Genomic DNA, 26,059 nt, shown 5'->3' with positions numbered 1-26,059 from the left:
AGATCATGGCATCTGGCCCCATCACTTCATGGCAAATAGATAGGGAAACAGTAGAAACTAGCTGACTTTATTTTGGGGGGCTCCAAAATCACTGCAGATGGTGACTGCAGCCATGAAATTAAAAGACGCTTACTCCTTGGAAGGAAAGTTATGACCAATCTAGACAGCATATTAAAAAGCAGAGACATTACTTTGCCAACAAAGGTCCATCTAGTCAAAGCTATGTTTTTTCCAGTAGTCATGTATGGATGTGAGAGTTGGACTATAAAGAAATCTGAGCACCAAAAAATTGATGCTTTTGAACTATGGTGTTGGAGAAGATTCTTAAGAGTCCCTTGGACTGCAAGGAGATCCAACCAATCCATCCTAAAGGAGATCAGTCCTGAGTGTTCATTGGAAGGACTAATGTTGAAGCTGAAACTCCAATACTTTGGCCACCTGATGCAAAGAGCTACACATTTGAAAAGACCCTGATGCTAGGAAAGATTGAAGGCAGAAGGAGAACGGGACAACAGAGGATGAGATGGATGGCATCACTGACTCAATGGAGATGAGAGGGAGGGACAGGGAGGCCTGGAGTGCTGTGGTCCATGGCGTCTCGAAGAGTTGGATGCAGGGAGCCAGTGTGAGGAACTCTGCCCGTGGCAAAGGTCATGAGGAAGGAGGCTCGGCATACGCAAAGGCGGAATCGAGCCTCAGGAGTCCCCCTGGAAATTCTCGAGCATCTACCCCCAAAACCAGAGGCTGCCTACTTTATTGCTTTGTGCTCTCACCTACACCTCTGACTTTATGGGGGGCTGTCCCCCACCACCTCTTTTGGAGAAGGAGTTAACTTAGAGCTCCAGTTAATAATAATTTCTGGGAGTAACAGGAGTGTTTCAACCTACAAACTCCTCTGAAGGTTCTCTAGCCTACCTGACAGGTTTGTCCGGCCACATGTGATTGTTCACAGCCTCCCACCCGTGAGAGGCACAAGATGCTCTAAACTTTCTAAAAACAGATTCTTTTGAGAAGTTAGAAAATTATTAGTATAGTATTAGTGGGCTAGTTAGGAATTATACCGGTGGAGGGTTTCATTGTTGAGCCAATATTTGCTGCTACATCTCCATATCCCTTGCCGCTTATACACATTAATGAATATAACTAACATATGAGAGAAATAAGTATTAACCTTGATATTAATCACATTGGGCCTTAGGCTAAGTAAATTCTTTTCTTGATTATAGCCCACTGCACCTTTGCCCTGTAGGAATGCAAATTTATCTGGTGCCTTCGGAGGGTGGTGCCTGACTTAAGAAAAGTCACCTTTGGAGAAAGTAAGTTTTCTGGTTGACTAATCATAATCAGAAAGGGTCATAAAATGTTAGCAGGCCTCTTGGCCAGAAGATGATGTAAATCACCTGAGAACTTTGTATATCGGAAGGAATGCAGAAAAAAAGCGTGGTTTCAATAAGAGTCAGGACTGCTGACCCCACGTGACTACTTTTGTATTACATCTCTGTGTATAAAAGCAGACCCTGGAAAATAAAGAATGGGATCAGTTCCTAGAAAGACTGGTCTCCTCATGTCGTTCTTTCTCTCACTTTCTGGCTGAATTCCCATCTGGAGCGTGGAGGCTCATGAAGCCTACTAATTTTGCCTGGGCTTCTAAGATCTGACCGGGGAGGCCTTAGTGTCTCCTCTCCTTTGGGAGAACGGAAGGATGCCTGCGGCCTATGTAGGTGACGCAAACTCCTTGTCTTGGAGTTTTATTGGTTTTCCACGTAAACCAAGTTATTCAGCCTCTTTTCTCCATTGAATTTTCCTACTGAGCTATCCTTACTTAACCACTCTATATCTTTAATTCTATCGTATCCTGATCGCCGAAGCTGTCTCCCCTTCGAATTCTCTGGATCCACCGGGGCTGGACCCCGGCAGTCAGACACGACTGAGCAACTGAACTGAACTGAAGCAACACAAAGAAACAGGCAAACAGAGAAAAGAAAGTAACCATAAAGGAATCAGAGGGAAATTCATAAAAGGGAAGAACTGTAAAAGAGTCTCTGGGAATGCCCCAAGGTTCCAACAGAATTAAGAGGCTCCCCCTTAGCAATAAGGGCTACCAGGGGTAGTGCTACCAGGGGTATGTCTCATGCCACCGGGACATTCAATACTGAGTCCTCAACTTCTCCTTAAACTTTTTAAGATAACTGAGGATGTAGAACGATATGAACAATATACGTTACAGAGAATGTTACTTACAGGGTTGCTTTTCAACTGCATCGATGATCTTTTCCAGTGCATCTTCAAGCTCTATTTCATTGATAGACTGAAGAGCTTCTGTGAGGTACTTAACAGCTTCGCTGATAAGAGAGACTGGTAATTAAGGCTACACGTTTTATGCCAAAATCTGGCAAAGATTCGTCAATCCAGCATTGAAATTATGACCTACTCACTCACTCCTCCCTGCAAGCAATACTCCCCCTTCTTGTGCTTTCTGAACAAAGTCTTTCTCTTACCCACTGCCAATAGAACCATTCTTAAAATCCCAAATCACATCCTTCTTCTAGGAAGACTTCCTAAACCAGCTCTACCAGCTACAATCTCCCTTTCCTTCTGAAATTGTTAATCTCACTTATAGGTACCTTACATCTGCTATATCAAGTAGCCTTGTACTATGTATTACTTGACATTAATAAACTCAGTCTGCTTCAATGTTCTGAATATAACAGACAATTAAATAAATATTTATTAACTTGATAATGCATTTGCTTAAGTTCCAGTAATTTCATCATCGTTTTCAACTGTAAAATAAGAAAAAAAAAATGGGCTAGAAAAAACTTTGACATTTGAATATCGTCGTAGAGGTAATAACATTCACTAAAATCACATGACTCTCTCCCGGCCCCCCCATAATCAATAAAACTGAAATTTTGAATAAATCACATGAATTCTTGATTTAAATAATGATAATTCTCAGAGTGAACACTGTCTCCTTAAACAATTAGCTAATTCCATGCCATTCTATATTTGTGGACCACAACTTTACACTTTATATCAATATTAATTGTTATATATCTTAGGTTGCTTATTGTTTCATGTGTGGGTGTCACATCCCTTTAGTTTATTATAGAACATGATTGATTCCCTAAAATCACACATGTATTGGGTGACTCTTGGGAAAGCTACTAGGATAGACCAAAGTCATACAGGATCTGGTCCCTGTCAAATCTCACTGGTCTTATCCAGTGTCTCTGGACTTCCTGATGCTCTCCTGCTTCAAGATCTTGATATGGTCACTTCTCCCCTACTCTTTACCTACTCAAGTCCTGCTCATACTCAGTTCAAACCATTCTTTTTTTTCTTCCCCCCCCCCAAATCATTCTTTAATGAAGCCTTTCTTGACTCTAGAACTCTTTATACACCTGGTTATACACTATCACAGCACTTCTTTCCTTGGATCCTTTTCACAATTGAAAGTAAATAATTGTGAATTATTTAATATCCATGCTAGACAGACTTCTAAGATGACGCCTAATAATCCACACCTCCTGGTAATCGCATCTTTGTTTAATAACCTCCCCTTGAGTGTGGGTTGGACCTAATGACTTGCTTCTAATAATAGAATATGGCACAAGTGATCAAATATTTTACTGTACTGTACTTTTTTTTTTGGTATTGTACTTTTAAAAATAAACATTTTTAAGTGACAAGATGTCACTTTCTTGCCTTAAGTTACAAAAAACTGGCTTTCATTTACTAGCAGACTCTCTTGCTAATTTTGATAAAGTAAGCTGCCATGTTGGGGAGCCTCAAGAGCCAGCAAGGACTAAAGCCCTCAGTCGGACAATCCTGGATGAACTGAATCCTGCCAATCACTGAATGAACTTGGAAGCAAACCCTGCCCAACTGACCGTGAGATGACTGCATCTTGACTGCAACCTTTTGAGAGACGGTGAAGCTAAGGACCCAGCTAAGCCTACCTGAATTCCTGGCCCATGGAAAATGTGAGAATCTAAGTGCCTGCTGTTTTAAACGTCTGAATTGGGGGTAATGAGTTATGCAGCAATAAATAATTAATACACTATCTGACCCCCAACCTCCGCAGTGTTGTACTCTCCTACTCCCTTGCTCCATAAGTATTTTGCAGCTAATATATTTCAGTGTATTTCTGACTGAATTAATGAATGACAGCTCGGTGTTAAGTCAAATCCTAAGTGAAAAGAAAAATACCAACTGATTTATTGCTTGTATTTTTTAAATGTCGGGGATCAATAGATAATCAAATAATCAGAATTTATTATTTTCTCCTACAGAATATCCACTCTTGCCCCTGTTCACTAACCCCAAAACATGGTAAAAGTCCCATAAAACTCATCTTCACAAAAACAAACCAAAAACCTCTACACACACAAGACCAATCAAAACCTGGTAGAGACGTGTGTCCCGTCCGGCAGGTGTTTACATATGTAAATACCGTATTCTTTTTTTTTTTTTAAGGCAGATTTAATGAGAAAAATCTTGTATAGGATCATTCTACAAATCGTAGAAAACACAGATATGGCAAGAGACGTTCTAAAGGAAATCTTTAAAAAAAAAAAAAAGACATGCTTCAAACCTACCCACTTTTTAACCCTTCAGGAATTCTCTCTCAAGAATAGGACCTGACCTAAAATTGGGAGGGCTGGCAGGGCCCACAATTTGTACTAATCTGACAGCTACTGGCAAGCACTGGGCTTTCCCAGGTCTCTCATTCGCTGTCTCCGTAACCACGTGATCAGCGACGCTGGGATTCCCACGCCGCAGAGGAAAAGATTAAGCGGGCAGAGAGCGCCCAAGCACCGTGCTAATATACGGATGCTGCGGAACCTATCGCCGCTTCTCCGGCTGTTTGGCAAGTGCAGGAGAGCCTCATCCCTTCCGGGAGAAACTTTACGAGTCCGCGTCGGGGAATCTAGGAAGGCATCGCCAGATCCTCTTCGCTTCTTAGAACTCTCTCAGGGTCTCTGTCATTTTAAGGCCAGAGACCAGGTTCCGTCTCGGAGTGCGGTTCATCCCGCTGCCCCGCACGGCAGTCTGGCCCTGGCTCTCCCCTCCTATCCCGCCAGCTATACGGCCGACTCACCCCCGGAGCATCAATCCGCGAAGCTTGAAGGCGGAGAGCGCCCGGCTCCTTAACCGCTCAGGCGCCATGTTTGCGTTTTGGCGCCACGGCCCCGGCTCCGCCCCTTCCCGGGAGAGCCCCGTCCTGGCCCCGCCCCAGAAACGCCAGTTCTCTATAATTAAATAGCGCCAGAGGCCACTACTCCTCTCAGTGCGTGGAAATATCTGCGGTTCCGCGGGCCAGGCAGGCTGCCTCCCTGCACTCTCTAAGTTGCAGGAGAAAACGAGCCTACACTGCTCTGATATTGCGATACTGACCAGCGAGTGCCCTGCTGTCGGGTTGGGAACGCGCTTGCCTATCTCAAGTGCTTTCATGGAACCCACTTTGCGCTCTCATCGCTCCCCTCCACCTTCCGTGACTCCCGTCGGGCTCATCCGGACCTTGGGGCCCTTCAGTACTTATGTTTTCTGCTTCACACAAGCCCTGGAAATGCTCTGTGTCACCACAGGGTTTTCCCTGACATTCACTCGCAGCTATTATACGTCACCATAGTTCTCACCCACTCCACTTTATATTTAAGTTGCGGGCTGCCTTTAAGCGCTTTAAATGTATTAATATATTGCTTGTAAAGCCAAATGAGTTGTGTGCTGTTTTTTCAACATCTTCCTTTTACTGATGAGAAAAGTGAGACACAGATATGGTAGGTAGATGGCTCACTCAAGATGAAACATTCAGTGAGTGATGGATGGAGCCAGGATTACTCAGTCTTATTCCAGCAAGTGAGCTGTTAATTTGCCACGCGTCAAAACGCTTGCTCCAATGAGTTACAATAAAACCTTGGAGTGCTTATAAGTGAACGTGCAGTCTTATGAAATGTGAGGATGATTCCTAAGAACTGCTATACAGTGACTTCCAGTGTATTCGACTTGTTGCTTATGTACGACTCTGCGACCCGTTGGACTGGAGCCCGACAGGTTCCACTGTCCAACGGATTTCCCAGGCAAGAATATTAGAGTGGGTTGCCATTTCCTTCTCCTGGGAATCTTCCCGACCCAGGGATTGAACCCAGGTCTCCTGCACTGGCAGGCAGATTCTTTACTGCTGAGCCACCAGGGAAGGTCAGTACCTACATATTTAGAATTTATTTAGTATCTATTACTACAAGACTCTAAGGAGTCAATAATACTTGATTATTTCAGCGTTTGTGTCTAACGGGGCCTCAGTACCAACTAGCTACAGCAAGCAGGCACTTAATAAACATATGCTGAATAAATTAACGTTCTGAGGGGTGAGCGGCCACATTCTCTTAAAGGACAGGGGCATTTATAGACACTGGCATGATTATTGTCTTCCCTCTTGGCACTAGTTTCACTTCAGTAACATCATTTTATAGCAAGGGTTAGGCAGCTTTCTCTGGAAGGGGCCAGACAGTAAACATTTTCCACAGTGAGACCTATCTGGTCTTTGTTGCAGGTACTCAGCTGGGCCTACTCAACTCTGTGGCTTACATCAGCAGCCACAGACAATCCTTAAACGAATTAGAGTGGCTGTGTGCCAATAAACTATGTACAGATGCTGAAATTTGGATTCGTATTTTTTATGAGTAATATAATTTAAATTTTTTTTCAACTATTAAAAAATGTATAATTATTTTTAACTTGTGGGCGCCACAGAAACACGTAGTAAAAAGATTTGGCCTGCAGGCTGTAGCTTGCTGGAGTACGTTTTAGAAATTTTTCAATTAAATATATATATATAATTTTATATATATATATATATATATATTCTCATTCTCTCCTATTCTCTCCCTCTCTCTGGATAACTGTCTCTGCCGGAAGTTGAATGGAAAAGGCAAACCCTCATAAAGCATTTGTGTACTAATACATTGATTTAAGTCACAGCAACATCAAGTCCGTGTACAAGAAGTCCATCGAGTCACTGGATAAGGTACAGAGTTAGGCTGTTCCGCCCACACAACACAATCGCAAGTGACACGAAATCAGGGAGTAGCAGGGCTGCGGAGAAGCGAAGGCACCACCCTGCCCACTCAGACCTCAAGCATCCCTAACTGGCGAGGCCACCCCGCGCTCGGCTTCCCGGGCGGGCTTGGGGACGGCGCAGCCGCACTGGTGCCGCCTTCCCACCAATCTCGACCCTCGACGCGTTCCGTTCGTGCGTGGAGGAGCCAGGCGGGAGAAGAGGCCGCTCCGTGGGCAGGGGCTGCGGCGCGCCGAGCGGCTGGGCCCAGCGACCGCGCGGATGGCGGACTCGCAGCTGTTCTGCGTGGCCGAGGAGCGCAGCGGCCACTGTGCCGTGGTGGACGGAAACTTCCTCTACGTATGGGGGGGCTACGTGGTAAGGGGAAGAGGCGGGACGGGGCGGACTCGCGCCGGGAGCCCGCCCGGCGTCTCGGCCCGACCGGCCGACTAGCCCCCGCCCACACCCGGCCCAGAGGCGGGGGCCGGTCCGAGGCCCGGGCCGGCGCCGTCGGCGCCCCGCCCGGCCCTCTCCTGTCGGCCGCTCTCCCGCCGCTTCAGGCTGGACGCCGAGCCGCCGTTGCTTGCACTAGGAAAGCCTTCAAAGCCCGCTCCAGGGCTCTTCCCATTCTCCAGTCCGCCGGGTCCTCGCAGCTGGCGGATAGCTCGGCTTGCCCAGCGCTCAGGCGGTTACTGCGCGATTGATGATCATTTTTAAATGCTTACGCAGACGCAAAAGCCCACCGAGGATGCCGTGCTATATTATTCCATAAATATTTCCTTATTCCCGCGGCGCGATTCGGAATCACTGAAGCATTTAAGTATTCTTAAGTAGTTTTTAGTGGCATTCCTTTACCAGTGGGTAATGACGAATTTTTTTTTTTTCCTGAATCTGAAAACAGGCTCATATTAACAGTATGAATGTTAGACTTTAAAATTCTTATTACAGTGGAGGTTTGAAAATGCTTTGTTTCTATAATCGTAGGATTATAGAATCAAGGATTCTAAAGATGGAAAGCAGTTCAGGAATATATGCCGGCCCCTTTAGTTTAAGATTTAAGGGGGAAAAAAAAAAAAAGCGAGCCATCTGGAGTTCTGCTGGAGGTAAAACAGATATTTCTCTGACTGATTCGATACTGTTCTGTGACAGATGTAACATGACTTAATCGCTCAAAGAAATAAAGAACATACTGTGTATGTTAAATGATTCTCAAATCCAAGTTGGTTTTTGTTGTTTTGTTTGTGTGTTTATTTTTAATCTGATTCAGTGTCAGGATGGGAAAATCAGAACTCACATTTGAGTGCCTACTATACGTGGCGTGTGTTAGGAAATCTCATATTCCTAATCTTATATAATCCTTGTTAAATATACTATTTAAAAAATAAGATCTATGAGTCAGTAAGAGTAAATAATTTGAATGACCATTTGGCTACACGGGCAGCAGCTTCCAACTTAGATATATTGGATTTCCAAAGCCTATTTTTTTCCTATGATAAACATAAATTAGGCTTTCTTAAGGTCTAATAGTTCCACCTCGTGTTCTTGGTGAAAAAATAGTCTAGATATAATGATGGTTTTTGCAGAAGAAATATTTTTATTGTTTTGAGCTATACCACTTGAAGATGTACAGTTGTCAGACTTCAGGGCTATATTAATTCTTAGTGTTGTGACAGATGAAAAAAATCTCAAGATAGTAATCTGTAATATCTCATATGTGGTGACAATATAGATTTCTGTTGGGCCCATAACTGAAATGTCTGGAGTTTTTACATTTCATTTTATTCTTGAAAATTGTGTAATTGGTAAGATTCCAGGTTTTCAGGTGACAGTCAGTGAATAGAAATACTTCCTGCTACTGATCCAATGAGTAAATGCTATAAGAACTACCCTGGAAAGTACCACACAGATTTGGATCAAACCTACTTTTAAATCCAGGGATTGTCAGCACTTAAAATATGTCTAAGGCATAAGCCAAAGGAAAGAGAGAGTGGGAGGCAGAAAAGAAGACATGGCGTATCATGATGAAAAAGTAGAATCATTCCAACAATTGTTTTAGTCATATCCTTCTGAACAGCTAAAAGGCCCTGGAATCTAGAGATAATCCAGTAGTCAGTCGTTAAGAATTGTATTCAGTTGATTCCAGATAGTTTGTTCCAAACCCAGTTTTCCTCCTCATGAACACAGTGTGTGTTAAAATTAACAGAAGTATATCCTAAAACTTGAATGGCCCACATTTATCTGTCTAAATTATTATTACCCTATTATTGAACATCTTGTAAAATCCAGTATATCTGAAAATAGCCCTACCTCTAGAGGTAAGAGCAGCAATGCTGAAAAAAGTAAATTCTAATTGATGCCAGAATATTCTCTTGTTCCTAGTTTTTTCATATATTTTCCACACTACTGAAATTCATACAAACTTAAGTATTACAACTAGGAACATTTAAAAGTTGTGAGTAGTTTTTTCTAAATTTTTGAGAAGCACAATGTTTTAGCATGTTTACAGATGATATACTTTCCTCTTAAGGTTTTCATATGAACAGTTTTATTTGCATAATACAATTGATGTTAATACATTTTGCCCTAAACCTTTCCTTATACAAACTAGCTGCATGAATCTGTTTAACTATATGTTTCTGTTTTGGAAAAGGACTTAAAGGAAAGAAGAATCAATTTAGAAAATGTTTGAAAAGAATGAAAGTTGGAGGTTTACAGTACCAGATTTTAAAACATAACACAATACTGAAACAAATCAGTGATGCAAGTTAAGATAGCATGATGGAATGGAGAAGGAATTACATAAACAAGCATATAAGAGTATTTTGTATATAAAAGGCAGCATTTCAATTCTGGAAAAACAGTTGCTTATTCAATATGTTCCTGGGACTACTGGAGGAAAATGATAGTAGAGTTTAGGATTGATAAATATAGAGAAATTAAGCTATTTGATACCAGAAGAAAATTTGTGACTTGCAAAATTCTGAGTTGGGAAAAGAAAAACTGAATTGGGAAAAAACTATAAGGGAAAACGTTTGCTAGACCAAAGTTGTTTTTTAATATAAACGGAAAATTGTTTAATCATAGAGCAGTTAAGATCAAAGTTTTAAAAATTAAAATCTGTGCTTTTTAAACACCATAAAATGAGAAGGTGAATGACAAACTGGCAAAGTTACTTGCAGCATATGTCATAGACAAAAGTTCTGTAAAAATAAAGGTTGATATTTCTCTGAAAAATGAGCAATGGACATGCACAGAAATTTAAAAGGAAAGAAATAGATTGTGAATCAAAGAAACACAAATGAAAATTTTCTTTTCCAATTTGTAAATATTAAAAATTTTTTGAGAAGAGCGTAGGGAAATGAATTACTCATGCACTAGTAAACTTTTTTGGAGAGAAAGTTAGCAATGTGTATTAAAAGCCTTAAGTGAGTATTTCTTTAACTTATTTATTCATAGATGGTCACACAGACCATCCATATTATGTGGAGATGTTAATTCTTTTTAGATGGCCAGAATTTGAATCCCCTTCCTCTTGTAGTATCCCCCACTAAGTGAGTCTTGTTTTAGTTGTCTGAGTATTTATTTTAGTTGTCTGAGTACCTCCTACGTACCTTCATAGAAAATATATTCTGTAAAGATAGGAATTTTGTTCCCTATTATGTCCTTGGTGTCCTGAGTCAGACATAGCTCATAGTAGGTGCCCAATAAAAAAGAACCAGAGTACCAGGTTTTTTCCAGCTTCGCTTGCAGCTAGGTTCTGGGCAAGTAGCCTGGATGCTATTGGTTAGATGTATGTGTGGTAGATTTGGACTCAAGAATAAAGATGTAAAAATCAGGACTTAAAGAGGATTCTTAGCTACCCATAGAATTTGTAGGAAGATAAGGTCCCTGGCATAAAAGGCAGTTCTGCAAGCTGCTCACCAGCGACTGGGGCAGTTTGCACTTCAGACTGGTTCTCTGGGTTTTTAGGTCTTGCTTCTCTTAACATAAGCTGGTTCTCCAGCTTCCCTGATGATTCCATGAGCTACCTAATATTCATTTATTAGAATTTTATTCTTTAATTTAAAAATTTGAAATGGTTATACAAAAGGATATGTAAAATAACTCTTCATGTTGTACTTCCAGATTAAGAAATCAGCTAAAATCAGTACCTTAGAAGTTTCCTGTTTATCCTTCCCTGATTATGTTGTTCCTCCCACGCTCATAGGGTACCACTATCTTGAGTTCTTATTAATCACCATTTTGTTTATAGTCTTATCACTTATGCGTCTGTCCCTAAACAATATATTATTTGGTTTTTTAATCAGAGCATGGGTTTTCTTTCATGACTTAATTCTTTTAGTTAACATTGTGTGTTTTAGACTCATACCTTATTTGTATTCAGCTCGCGTGCACTTGCGTGGCTGTGACTGTGTTTGCTTAGTGTTTATTTTGTTTGGTCAGTTTCTATGCTGTGCAATTGTTAAATATTTTGAAAATCTCCCCTAGATTTATTCTTTGAATGTGTGTACTATATAATATTCTATTGTGTGAATTCACAGCAATTTCCTTATCTATTCCACTATTGATGTATATTTGAATGTTTCAGGTTTTTTTTTTTCTTTTTGGAATTGTAAGCAGTGCTACGTTGAGCATTCTTTGTAACATGTGTCCTATTATACATGCAGGGGGGCATATACATTCTCTGGGGCATATACCAAGGGATGGAATGCTGGGTTGCCTGGTCACACACTTCCAAATTAAATTGGAAACATCAGTGTTATCAAAATATTTGCATCAATTTACACCACCCTCACCAACTTCCTCCTTGTTCCACATCCTTGACAACATTTGGTACCATCTGGCCTTCAAATTTGCCAATCCAGTGAGTGTGATGACATATTTCATTGTGGTTTTTATTTGCTTTCCATGATTACAATACAGTGGAGTGTCTTTTCATAGCTTTATGAACTATTTGTGTTTTCTGTAAAAACACTGGTTTATGTCTTTTGCTCACTTGTCTATTGAGTTCTCTTTTACTGATTTATAGGAATTCTTTAATTATATAGTTGTATGAGTTTACTATGTCTTTTCAGTTTGAAGCTTCCCTGGTAGCTCAGTTGGTAAAGAATCCACCCGCAATGCGGGAGACCAGGGTTCGATCCCTGGGTTGGGAAGATCCCCTAGAGAAGGGAAAGCCTACCCACTCCAGTATTCTGGCCTGAAGAATTCCATGGACTGTAGTCCATAGGGTTGCAGAGTTGGACACGGCTGAGCAACTTTCACTTTTCTCAGTTTACAGCTTATCTTTGTATTTTCTTGATGATTATATTTTGTTCAACAGAGGCTTTTAATTAATGACATTAATGCTTTGTACTTTCTGCATCTTAAATCTTTCCCACCGTGGAGATCATAAAGTCTCCTATTTTGTCTTCTAAACAATTTTTGGCTTTGCCTTCCACATTTAATTTTTTTAATCTGAATTTTTTGTTTGGTTGGTTGGTTTAAGGTAGGGATCCAATTTTATTATATTTTCAATATGGATAATCAGTTATTCTTGTGTCATATATTAAATAGTCCCTTCTTTCCCTACTAACATGCAAACTCTGTCACGTGCCATGTTTGTGTCATCTGTTTCTAGGTTCTTTATTCTGTGAAGTTTGCTGTCTATTCTTGTGACAGAACCTCCCTCAGTATCTAAATTACAACAGCTTTACTAGAAGTCTGAATGTTGGATGGTGAAAACCCCACTCACACTCATCTTGTTCTTGAGGAATATTTTGGTTATTTAGGGACGTTTGTTGTTTCATATACATTTTCTTTACTACTTTTATTATAGTAAAATGTATAAAACATTTAATTTGTCATCTTCACCAAGTTAGTGTACAATTGGTGGCATTATATTCAGTGTTGTACAGTGTTGCCACTACCTGCTTTCCAGATGGTGCTAGTGGTAACGAAATTGCCCACCAATGCTTGAGATGTAAGAGAAACGGGTTCAGTCTCCAGGACGGGAAGATTCCCTGGAGAAGGGCATGCAACTGACGCTAGTATTCTTGCCTGGAAAATCCTATGGACGGAGGAGCCTGGCTGGCTGCAGTCCATAGGGTCTCACAGAGTTGGGCCTGACTGAAGCGACTTAGCATGCACCACTGTCTCGTTCCAAAACTCTTATTCCAAACAGAAATTCTGCCTCCCTCCCTTTTTACCCCAGTCCCTGCCAACTTCTAATCACTCTATCTTTATACATTTGCCTTTTTCTAGATATTTCATGTAAATGAGATCTTAACAATGTTTGTATTTGTGAGTCTGGTTTCTTTTATTTAGCATATTACATTCATGGTTCGCTTATGTTGCTGTATGTATCAGAACTTCATTCCTTTTGTGGAGAATAGGATTATATTGTATGCATATGCCACATTTTGTTTATCCATTCATCTGTTTTGGGGACACTTGGGTTGTTGCCATCTTCTGTGTATTATAAATAGTTCTGATATGAAGATTGGCATTACAAGTATCTGAGCCCCTATTTTCAATTCTTTTGGATACATAGGAGTGGAATTCGTGGGTCATGTGGTCATTCTACATTTAACTTTTAGAAGAACTGCCAACTTGCTTTCCACCATACTTCCTCATTTGTATAAACTTTAGAATCAGGTTGTCAAAGTACTCTATTAAGATTTTATGTTACTGTACTCAATCTTTAGATCATTTGAGAGTGATAGACATGTTATGAAATTGAGACTTCAGGTCCAAGTATGTAGTATATCTCTATTCAAGACTTTCTGATGTCTTTCAATAAAGTTTTGTAGTATCTTCAATATCTTATATATCTTTTGTTGGGTTTACTCTTGGCTTCTTTGTATTTTTTGTTGTTAGTTTCTTTAAAAGTAAATTTCTTGATTATCACTGGTATTTTGAAATACAACTAACTTGAATATTTTTTACTCTGGCAAACTTTCTAAACATACATTCATTCTCAGAATCCATCTGTTAATTGTCTTTATTTTCTATATGGAATCTACACCTGATGACAGTTTTGTTTCTTCTATCCTAATCTCATTCGAAGAGTTGACTCACTGGAAAAGACTCTGATGCTGGGAGGGATTGGGGGCAGGAGGAGAAGGGGACGACAGAGGATGAGATGGCTGGATGGCATCACTGACTTGATGGACATGAGTCTCAGTGAACTCCGGGAGTTGGTGATGGACAGGAAGGCCTGGCGTGCTGCGATTCATGGGGTCGCAAAGAGTCGGACACGACTGAGCGACTGATCTGATCTGATCCTAATCTTTATTCCTATTTATTTTTTTACTACACTGGTGGACCTAAAGTACGGTGTAAAACGAAAGCTTTTTTTTCTTGCTCCTAATCTCAGAGGGATTGTTTTAAACTATTAACCATTAAGTTTGATGATTGCTTAGGGTTTTGTTTGTTTGTAGATGTCATTTTTCAAATTAATGGCCCTTTTCAAATGAATCAGGTGCCCTTCTACCCAATTTTCAATTTTTGAATGTTCAGTTTCCAAGAGTGATTTTTGCATTATACTGAGATAATTATGTTTTTTCTTCTTTACTCGCCAAATGTGATGACTTATAAAAAATAGTAGTAATATTTGTAATATTAAATCAATGTTCCATTCCTTGGATTAAGTACAAGTTAGTTTCATATGTTACCTTTTATATACATCAACTGGATCCTATTTACTCATTACTTTTTAAAGCAGTTTTACATCTATGTTCAAAAGTGGTTTGGGTAGTATTCCTTCTTTTATATCCTGGAGTAGATTTTTTGGAAGATTTAATTATTTGTTCTGTGAGTGTTTGGAAGAACTCATCTGTAAAGCCATCTGGGTTTGGTACTTTGGGGGGGAGATTGTAAATCTCTGATTCAATCAAAACTATGAGATTATTCATATCTTCCATTTTTTCTTGAGTCAAGTTTCCTCATTCTCATTCTCTATCTTCCTCCATGTCTCTTAACTTCTTTTTTATATATTCCATCTCTCTGGGCTATGTTTCTGGATTAATAAGTTCACTAATTCTTTTTTTTTAGGGTAACCTTGACAAAAGCAGTTTTAGTGGAGTAAGTCTGAATTGATTAATCTGGGTTGATGCTGTAATGAGCAGTGAAGCAATGGAGAGTTGCACTGTAACTCAGTATGGAACCTTTGTTATGAAGGTAGCCGAGAAATAAGAGGAGTTGTAGAAGAGTTTTGTTTTAAGATGAGCAATACTAAGGCATGTTTGAGTATCAATAGGGGTGATCTACCACAGAAGCAAAATTTGATGATGTAAAAGAAAAGGGATAATTTAGGAGTGAAATCACTGAGCAAATAAGGAACTAGGGCCAAATTGTTCAGTTCTGTGCTCCATTTGGTTTTTTGCAACACCGCTTTTAAAGATTAAACGGACTTCTCTTTTTATTCATGAGATGAGCATACAGTCAGTTTAATAAGTATCATTCATGTAGCCATTCTCTTAAGCCACAAATATTCTATTTGTCCTGTATGTCCAAGTCACTGTGAGACTCTGGGAACAACAAAATAAACATGATCTATGCACTCATGAAGCTTGTATCATGGCAGTGGCGGTGCTGTGTGGATATGATACAGACAAAGGACTTGGAAGGGAAAGTACAGGATTTATGAGAGCATTTAACAGGGACCTTAATCTCTTAACCTTATTCTAGAAGATTAAAGAAGCAACAAAATGATTCCCAAAGAAAGAGTAATTAGCCAAACAAATTCTGGCAGAGATTGCAAGAAGAGAGAAGAGCATAGGTGAAGGTCCAGTTAGAAACTTGCATGGGTTTAGGAACGGAAGGAAGACTGGAACTTAATGACTAAAGGCAAGAACTTTGGAGGGATAGCAGGTGCCATACTGCACAGAATCATAAGAATTTTAGACCATCCTGAGACCAACAGGGAAGCACTGAAGGGACTTCAGCAGAAAAGTGACAGAAGCCATTTTCATCCTATTTCTGTTGTAAAGGTGCACTCATGTGGCTACTGTAGCTGGATGCCATTAAACCTTAGAGTCATACAATTAACTCCCTTTCTTAACAATTATTTACCTGTCCATCAGTCAGACATGGTTTCCTCAGTCAGAGTGGAAGTTTCCTTGGAAATATTATGATGTTTTTCTGCTCTGAGTGTATGTGTATGAGAGTGGGGGCGGGGGAGAGATACAGACGGACAGAAACAGAGATGGAGTTAGAGACATAGACCTAGTAGTCAGGATACGATTTTAAAAATTTCACTAATAGAGCAAGGAGGATATTAACTAATTCTACTTAGCATATTAATAATTTATACATCACACAGAAATTCTTAAATTGTTATACATTTAATTCTTAGATATTCTTAAACATCTTTTGCAACTAGCTATTTTTGAGTTATTTTATAACTTTTAAGTAATCCTGACAGATTTATGTAAGGATTTGTTTTAACCCCTAGGTTTTTAACCTTAACATAAAGAAAATTGTTATTTTATTCTTATTTCTCTTTTCATGATAAATATCAGAATGTACTGTATATATTATCATCTTCTGTAGAGATTATTCGTATTCGGAGTTGGCATTTTGACTAGCTAAATTTATCTTGATCCTTAGATTCTATATTTAATCAACATCTAACACTATGCCTTGCACATAGTAGGCACTCAAAAAACATGTCCAGTGAATCAAGGTATATTATATCGTGCTCTTAATTATGGGAGAAGGCAGTGGCACCCCACTCCAGTACTGTTGCCCGGAAAATCCCATGGATGGAGGAGCCTGGTGGGATGCAGTCCATGGGGTCGCTAAGAGTCAGACACAACTAAGCAACTTCACTTTCACTTTCCACTTTCATGCATTGGAGAAGGAAATGGCAACCCACTCCAGTGTTCTTGCCTGGAGAATCCCATGGACGGAGAAGCCTGGTGGGCTGCAGTCCATGGGGTCGCACAGAGTCGGACATGACTGAAGCAACTTAGCAGCAGCTCTTAATTATACTTCATAAAAGTTTCCTTTCTTAACTCCTCCCTATAGCTCTTTTTCGATATTCCTTTTCTTTCTGGATTCTTAGTCTTCAGTATTCTGCTCTAATGTTATTGTTTTGCTGTTTTCTCTTTCTTAAACTTCCTTGGAAAGTTTAATGGCCCTCAGTCTTTTTCTGAGACTCATGTACTTGGTAATTTGTATTTGCCTACTTTCTCTTAGAAAATGTCTCTCTTCCCCTTCTCTTTTGATCTAACTTAGTTTCTATTGAAAAAGCCATCTTTGAGGCTGTTTATTGCTTTTGTCTTTTTCACTATTTTCATTGTGGTTTTCCCATCCTGAGCAACTATTTAGTTGTTACTTTGTAAATAATAAACATAATTTTATGTATTCTGTGTTTTTAGTCTATTGAAGACAATGAAGTATATTTGCCTAATGATGAGATTTGGACCTATGATATTGATAGTGGGTTGTGGTAAGTAATTTTACATTGCGTAATGTCCCATCTTAGTATCTGTTATAACTGTTGTCATAGACAACAGGAGATTTGAGACCATACTCAGAACATACTGCAATATTCTGTTGTCTCCCTTTCCTTTTCTTTCAGTGCTTTATTCCCTCTGGATGTTTCTCTCCCCAAATCCCTTCCCCTCTTCATTCCTTGTCCTTTACCATTCTGAAGACTTTGTTTTGTTCTACTCTTTCCCAATTCTGGTGACATGAGAAGATTTTGTAACTTTTTTCTTCAGTAGGTTGAAAAATCTTTACCATGGATCTTCTTAACAGTTTTTAGAGTATTGGCTACCATGATATCTTAATTGTAATTGTTAGTGGCAATTTTCATTGAAAAAGTACTGATGGAGTTGAAAAGGAATATAATTTGCCTTTCTGGAAAGTTACGGAATTCCACGTTATTCTTGCTGCAGGACAATGCACCTCATGGAAGGAGAACTCCCTACCTCCATGTCAGGAAGTTGCGGTGCTTGCATTAATGGAAAGCTGTACGTTTTTGGAGGATATGATGACAAAGGATACAGCAATCGAGTAATTTTTTTTTTTTTCAATTCAGGAGTGCAGAAAAATGTAATGTTTAATGTGTCACTTCATCTCACAAGTTTACAAGTATTTTGCAAAGAAGACATGTAGAAAAGCTTGAGCTAACTGATAAGATTTTAAAAGATAGAGTGAAAATGCAGCATACCTGCTCCTCTCTGGTCCCAGATCCTTCTGCTTCAGAATTAACTGCTTACTTGGTTGATATCCATAGGGCAAGAACAAGAAGGGTAAAGATTCATTTCAGTGTGTTTCATATACCATTTTTGCTTCTAAAACATAGTCCCATTTTCATGAACTCTACAATTAAAATTTTTACATTTAAAAAATAAAAAGTAATATTATTAATTTTGGATCACCTATCCCTGTGACATATATTTAATTTTCCGATGCCCTGTCTGTTAATAGTATTCTCCTCTTTTAAAAGCTTTATTTTGTTAATTTGCGAACAAGAGATGGAACCTACGTTTGGGAAAAAATCACCAACTTTGAAGGGCAACCACCCACACCACGTGATAAACTTTCCTGCTGGGTATATAAAGACAGGTAATGCAGCAAAACCACCTCATTAACTGCATTCAAGTAAGGATTATAGCTTGTGTCCAAAACAGAGGAAACCTGAAACTCTGAATTTTTTTCAAGATATAATTACAAACTGTTTTGACACCGATGGTAAAGGCAGTTTTGAATCCTAGATAAGAGCCAGGTCATAAGAATAAATATGGTGGAAGCAACTATTTGTTTTTTTAAAATTAATTATTTTATTAGTTTTCTGGATAGTTAATACAGTCACGCAGTTTAAAAATCAAAACCATATTCAAAAGTCTGGCTCCCGTTGTTGCTCCCATCCATCCTGTTCTGACCCCTCCAGATGCACAAATAGCTACTTTTATCAACATATTTTGTATTTTTATAGCAGTGGTTCTCAAACTTGTCTGCATAGGAATAATATAGGGATATTGTTTTTTAATGCTGTGAAGCCCAGGTGATAGCCTAGACTAACTAAATTATAATCAATGGGAGTATGATTTTTTTAAGTTCCTCAAGTAATTCCAGGGTGCAGACACGTTTGGGAACAATTGCCCTCTGTTACTTTAAGCAAATAGAAGCAAATACATATGTATGTATATATGTATGTATGTATATATCTCTCTGTATATTTATCTGTATCTCTTCTGCCTCCTCTTTACACAAACATCTGTGTACTCTACAGTATTCTGTGCCCTACTGCTTCTTTTAGTCTACACTGCACCATGGAGAACTTTCATTTTTCTGTATCTCTAGTTGGAAAGCTTGTTTTTTTGTTTTTGTTTTGTTTTTACAGCTGCATAGTAATCTCCCATGAGGATTATTTAACTTTTTCCCGATAGATGAAGCAACACTTAGATTATTTCAATTCCCATGCCATTACAAACTATGCTTTAATGAATATCTTTGTGTTTATATACATATAATTGCAGATCTATTTGTTGGATAAAATTTCACAATTTGATTTCTGGATCAAACAATTATGCATTTATAATTGTGGTAAATGTTTATTTTGCTCGGGCTGATGTAATAGAGTTCTATAAGTTGAATGATTTAAACAACAGAAATGTATTTCCCTGGTTGTCAGTGGTTAAGACTCTGCACTTCCACTGCAAGGGTCACAGGTGTGCATCCTGGTCAGGGAACTAGGATCCTGCATGCCATGGGGTGTGTCAAAAAATGTATTGTCACATAGTTTTGGAGACTAGAAGTCTGAGATCAAACTGCCAGCAAGGTTGGTTCATTCTCTGGATTTTCAGGAAGAATCTACTTCATGCCTCTCCCTAGCTTCTAGTGACTTGTTGGTAATCTTTGGTGTGTAGAAGCATCACTCAGATCTCTGCCTTCATAGTCACGTAGCATTCTCTCTGTACTTGCTTGTCTTCCTCCAAATTTCCCCCTTTTGTAAGAATACCAGTTATATTGAATTAGTGCCTACCCTAATCACTTCATCTTAACTTGATTGCCTCTATAATAGGGGTCCTCATGTCTCTGCCAAAATTACCTTGTTCTTCCTGAACTTTGTCCGCCTTTTACAAATTGGTCTGTTACTATTTCTGTTAGAATTACTTTAAAGGCCGGGTCTGCTGTTGCTGCTGCTAAGTCGCTTCAGTCATGTCCGACTCTGTGCGACCCCATAGACGGCAGCCCACCAGGCTCCCCTGTCCCTGGGATTCTCCAGGCAAGAACACTGGAGTGGGTTGCCATTTCCTTCTCCAGGCCAGGTCTACTAATTCCAATATCTGGGCCACCTTGAAGTCAGCTTATATTGAATCTTTCCTCTCTTGATCATGGGTCACTTTTTTTTTTTTTTGCCTTTTCATATACCTTCTAATTTTACATCATATGACAGCCATTCTGTTTGAAAGAACAGTAAGGGTTGTAGTAAACAATGCATCTCTCCAGAAAAGGACATGCCCTTTCTTTCTTTTTCAGGCTGCTGGAGTGGACTTTAAGGCAATCTAACCTGCAGTTGGCCTGTGCTTAGGCTTTGTTGCAGCTTTAGTTTCTTTCAGTTTTAGCACTGGCTTCAAATGTTCTGATGCAAGATCAAGACTTTTCTTTGCCCCACATTTTGAGCACTAGGGATTGTGTAGAGATTTTGAGCTGGGCTTCACAGCCATGTTCCTACTTCTCAGAACCGTGAGAGATCCCTCCTTGTTTCATAGCCTAATTGGTAGGTATTTAGGTTGCTAGGGAGTTCTCTTTGCTCCCCAATCCCACTTAATACTTTCTGTACCTTGAGTGATCTCTTTAAGCATTGGATGTCCTCCCTGACCTTTTGCGGGCAGCACTCTGAGGTGTTTCCTTCAGATTTCCTGTCCTGATCCCAAACTTTAGAGTTGATAGCTTAGATTGCCTCAAGAAGAGTTGCTCTGCTCTCTGCTGCTTCATACTCTTGGTGACTAACCCTAAGTCCTCTCTGAAGATTATGTGAATACTTTCTGAATAGATTCAAACCCCCTAGGTGACTGAGTCTCTTAAGGTTCTAATTTGCTGTGCTAGCCTACATGTGACTATTAAAATTTTGGCTGGCTTCTTTTCCAAACCCTGTGTGTGCCAGGTTCTTCCTCCTCCTGCTGTTGCATCAAGGATGAAAGCAACAATGGGTTTCTCTCTCCTACTGCAGGCTCATCACTTTCTGGAATTGTTCACTCAGGTCTCTTTGTTCCCATAGCGGTTTGATTTTTGTTTTAATTATGGTTTTGTAGTTTATATGGCTTGTTTAGGTTGTGAGAGAAATGATGTCTTTCAACTTTCTGTGAACAAGCTGAAAGCAGAACCCCAAAGTGTGTCTTTTGTTTTGTTTTTCAGATTAATATATTTTGGTGGCTATGGGTGTAGGAGACATAATGAACTCCAAGATTGTTTTGATGTTCATGATGCATCTTGGGTAAGAGAGTAATCACTGTTTACATTTTCCTCTAATTTAGTGTCTCCTTAAAGTTTTTAGAAATAATGAGCCCAGTCCTTCTCATTTTAATTTGCTATAAGTGATGCTATGAAAAAAAAGTGTCTTTTCTCTCTTTTGAATTTGGGTTCAGTTGCAAGAGATTCTCTCCCCTAATGGTATCGGCCTTCATTGCTACTGGCAGAGTAATTTCTTTTCTGACGTCATAAATCACTTAAAGATGCTTCTAGTAGACAAGTAGTGGCTTTAGCACAACTTGAAAAACTTTGTTCATAGGTAACCACAGTGGCTGTTGCTGACATACACCTCCTTTTAGGTACGTCCGCCAGAACTATTCATAGCTCAGACTGGCTTCTGTATGACAGTGAGTAAGTTGGTAGTGATACTGCTTTTTTCTACTTATTCTTATTGGCTAGAGAATAAACTATTATATTAATGAAAGAAGTCATGACTTACAAAAATGAAATCTTTTAAAAGATAACTTTAAAAGCCATTGATCTTCCCACCAAGATACACAGTAACCTCACTTTTACCTTCTACTAGCGTATTTTATTATTGTACATTATTAATGTAAAGATATATGTATATTTCATGCATATCTCTTTGTATATGGGTATTTAAAATTTCTCCATAGGCTTTACTTAGACTATGTGTGAAATTAATATATGTTAATAAAATTGAATGGTTTTAAGTGATAAAAGTGGTTTACATGGTTTTTGAGTTTTTAAAATGAAGTATCTTTTAAGTTTTGCTACTTACAGTATTACTGATAATTTTTAGTAACATAACTTCCTACTAATTATGTCTAATTATTTTTACTCATCAGTGAAAGCTCTCATTTTTTTTCTCAACTAGTATAGTTAGGCTAATGAAGTTTATGGTGTACAGGTAGATTTTTTTTCTAACTATAGGCTAATGTTAGCCTATAGTTAGGCTAATGAAGTTTATGGTGTACAGGTAGATTTTTTTTCTCTTAGATTCTGAACTAGGTAAATTATTTAGTTTATTTGACTTGTTTGACAAGTCCTAATGAAAATGAATGATATAGTCCTGACGTATAACACAAAACTGGTGCAGAGGTAAGCTTGAGTAGTGATAGAAGATTTCAACAATGCGGAAGATACTAAATACAGTCTAACTGCTAAATCTTTGCCTTGCCAAGTCTTCCTAGAAGACAAAGGAGAGTAAGCATACATTTAATGTATAAGAATAAGCTGCTTAATTAAGTGATTAGAATTCTTTTACAAACAGAACCACTGTTCCCTAAAGTTTCTAGCAGCAAAGATTAGAAATTTGGCACATGTACTTTAGGAAAACAGATTTTCAAATCTAAATATCATTCTATCCTCTGCAATTTTCAAAGAGATAATCCTTTGAGAGGATTGGAGGATTATCAACAAGTACAGTGATGAATCATGCAAGCAATGCCATGAGAAGAACAGTTGCTAGATGATGCTGCTATAGCCTAGGGATCACACTTTGTGAGCCACTGGTGATACGCGTTAAGTTTATAACTATCATCACACTTGACTCTATTTCTGTAAAAATGTCTATTAGTTCACCAGTAAATATGCAGTGAAACTATCATACAAATCTAAAAGTCATTAAAAACTTTTAAAATATTTAAAAAATTTATGTTTTAGGAAGAGCAGATATTCTGGGGATGGCATAATGATGTTCACATATTTGACACAAAGACACACAGTTGGCTTCAACCCGAAATTAAAGTAAGTATTGTGAAAAGTTACCTTTATGTTTTTATATTCATTAACACTTTTAAAGTGAATTTCTTTTACTAAGTTATTGGCTGTTAGTAATTGAGTTTGTAATCATATACAAAGGGGTTCTCTTGAGTGCAGTCACTTTTACTGTTTTTTTATCACATATTTTTCTTCAGGTTAAGGTTTTCTAGAAAAGCCATCATCATTCTTTACCCACAAGTATAATGCCCTGATTTAATGAAGGCTCTTTTTAAAAGTCCTTTTGTAACAAAGTTCATGATTTTGAAAAGCTCATGTTTCATAAACTCATGAAATCCTAATACTCTTTCACGTGCTAGTGAGCAAACACAAATTCACATTAGTTTAAGCCATAAAGAATTCTTGCATAGCTGGGAGGTATATTTTGAAGTGGCTCACACAGTGGAAAAGCTGCAGGGACCAGGGCCTTAGGAACTGGAGCAAGTTACCCAACCTCATCACAATATTTCCATCTTTCTATTGGCTTCTCCCTGCTTCTCTGTGTGCTAGCTTATTCTGTCTGCTGCAGATTGGCCAGCTCATTTACGAGGGAATATGGCCCTGCCTCTACCAGCAGTTCTTTCTGTTGGTGCTGTATTTTCTCAATGTCTGTATCTTCACCCTAGAGAAAGGACTCTGGCTCTACTTAGGTGTGTTCCTCCTCTATATCAATCCCCGTTGCCAAGGGTATGATTGGCCAGGCCTGAGTCTGAGACCTGTCCCTAGGGGAGCAAGGTATTGTGATTGGTCAGATCATTGGAACTGTGCAGAATAAAATACTGAACAAAATTTTTGTTCGAATTTTTGAACAAAACCAAAAATTTGGTTCAAATTCTATTCTCTGCAATTTTAAAAGAGAGGAGAGAGGATTTGAGAGGATTGGAGGATTGTCAACAAGTACAGTTATGAGTCATGCAAGCAATGCTATGAAAAGAACAGTTGCTAGGTGATGCTGCTATAGCCTAGGGAAAGACCAAATTTTTGTCCACTAACATGCATGTGGGCTTCCCTGTTGGCTCAGCAGTAAAGAATCCACTGACAAAGCAGGAGATACAAGTTTGATCTCTGGTTTGGGAAGATCCCCTGGAGAAGGAAATGGCAACCCACTCCAGTATTCTTGCCTGAAAATCCCATGGACAAAGGAGCCTGGTGGGCTCTAGTCCCTGGGGTTGCAAAAGAGTTGGACACAACTTAATGAATAAACCACAACATGCATATATGCATAAAATTCCTTGCAGTTCAGCTTCTGTAAATGGAAGTGAGGGAAGTTCTATACAAAATAAAAAGTGTTACAAGGCTTGACACATCTCAGCATCCTCTTTTTCCTAACAGTGGCTTTCACATTTCCAATGTTCTTCTGTTCTATTCTAATTTTGGAACTGATCAACTATCAGTCAATCATATTTGTTGATGGAAGTTTCCTGCAGTCAGTATTTGAATGTTAACAGGGAGGGAGGAGGGAGGAGAGTTCAGGATGGGGAACACGTGTATACCTGTGGTGGATTCATGTTGATATATGGCAAAACCAATACAATATTGTAAAGTTAAAAAATAAAATAAATAAGATTTATGTGTTAATGAAATAAAAGCATCTTGTCTCTCTTAAAATAATTTCATATCAGTAAGCAAGTGGAAAGAAATTTTATTGACACTGGATCTACTAAAACTCATCCTAGATCTCTTTCAGGCTTCTTAACCCTTTGCTTCCTTAGAGAATAAGCAAGAATCTGGAGCTACTGCACACATAGTTTTAGAATTGGATCAGTGAGCTGAGGTAGCTTATAGGAAGTTATTTGGGACTTCAGGTCTTTCTGTGACTGTCTCTCCTTACCGTAGTTCGTATCCCTTCCACCCTTCTGTGCCAACAGCCTAACAGGCACGGGACACTTTTAGTTAATGTTGGACAATATTTTCACTGTGACCTCTCTGATCATTTCTTCAGATATGTTCTTCGGTTCAGTTCAGTCGCTCAGTTATGTCTGACTCTTTTTGACCCCATGGACTGCACCACGCCAGACTTCCCTGTCCATCACCAACTCCCAGAGCTTGGTGATGCCATACAATCATCTCATCCTCTGTCGTCCCCTTCTCCTCCTGCCTTCAATCTTGCCCAGCATCAGAGTCTTTTCCAATGAATCTGTGCTTTGCATCAGGTGGCCAAAGTATTGGAGCTTCAGTTTCAGCATCAGTCCTTCCAATGAATATTCAGGACTGATTTCCTTTAGGATGGACTGGTTGGATCTCCTTGCAGTCCAGGGGACTCTCAAGAGTCTTCTCCAACAAATGTACTCCAACAAAGAACTCTTACATTGTTTATATTCTATCTGAAAGTTTTTCTGATATGGTTGCAGCTAGAATCTGTTTTATTTTCTAGAGACTTGCTTAAATTAATTCATTGTTCCTAAATACCTGCATCAAAGTGCAAGGTAACTTGGTACAGTGTAACAGTTACTTGTTTTGAAGTTGAAGAAATTGGATTTGCATTCTAATTGTGTCATGAAAGAGCTGTGTACTTTTAGATAAGCCATAGAGTGTGACATAGGCTTCCCAGGTGACCCTAGTGGTAAAGGACCCACCTGCCAATGGAGGAGATGCATTGGTTATTAATACTTAAAGAATCTGCCTGCAATGCCAGAGACCCAGGTTCGATCCCTAGGTCAGGAAGATCCCCTGGAGGATGGCATGGCAACCCACTCCAGTGTTCTTGCCTGGAGAATTCCATGGACAGAGGAGCCTGGTGGGCTACAGCCCATAGGATCACAGAGAGTTAGAGTCAGACATGACTGAAGCGACTTAGCACACACATAG

The 26,059-nt window shown here is 39.2% G+C and overlaps 2 protein-coding genes across 5 annotated transcripts in view; one reads left to right on the top strand and one right to left on the bottom strand.

The window, feature by feature from the left end:
* POLE2 (DNA polymerase epsilon 2, accessory subunit) overlaps positions 1–5,193 on the bottom strand; it is a 33,040-nt gene extending 27,847 nt beyond the window's left edge. The window contains exons 1-2 of the mRNA XM_005894287.2: positions 5,105–5,193; positions 2,242–2,342 (exon numbers count right to left, since the gene is read on the bottom strand). Of these exons, the coding sequence (XP_005894349.1) occupies positions 2,242–2,342; positions 5,105–5,172 (169 nt within the window). The 5' untranslated portion in view covers positions 5,173–5,193. The remainder of the gene's footprint in view (positions 1–2,241; positions 2,343–5,104) is intronic.
* Positions 5,194–7,241: 2,048 nt separating this feature from the next.
* The window catches only part of KLHDC1 (kelch domain containing 1), a 40,891-nt gene continuing 22,073 nt past the window's right edge, over positions 7,242–26,059 (top strand). The window contains exons 1-7 of one of the 4 annotated variants that reach the window (XM_070378115.1): positions 7,242–7,438; positions 17,425–17,495; positions 17,947–18,064; positions 18,501–18,619; positions 21,416–21,494; positions 21,829–21,876; positions 23,156–23,239. In XM_070378115.1, coding sequence (XP_070234216.1) covers positions 7,343–7,438; positions 17,425–17,495; positions 17,947–18,064; positions 18,501–18,619; positions 21,416–21,494; positions 21,829–21,876; positions 23,156–23,239 — 615 coding nt within the window. In that variant the 5' untranslated portion in view covers positions 7,242–7,342. The other 3 variants (XM_070378118.1, XM_070378117.1, XM_070378119.1) reach the window with 3 other exon arrangements.

Source organism: Bos mutus, chromosome 10, assembly GCF_027580195.1.
Source record: "Bos mutus isolate GX-2022 chromosome 10, NWIPB_WYAK_1.1, whole genome shotgun sequence".
Lineage (NCBI taxonomy): Eukaryota > Metazoa > Chordata > Mammalia > Artiodactyla > Bovidae > Bos > Bos mutus.
This window is presented reverse-complemented; position numbering and strand designations above follow the sequence as displayed.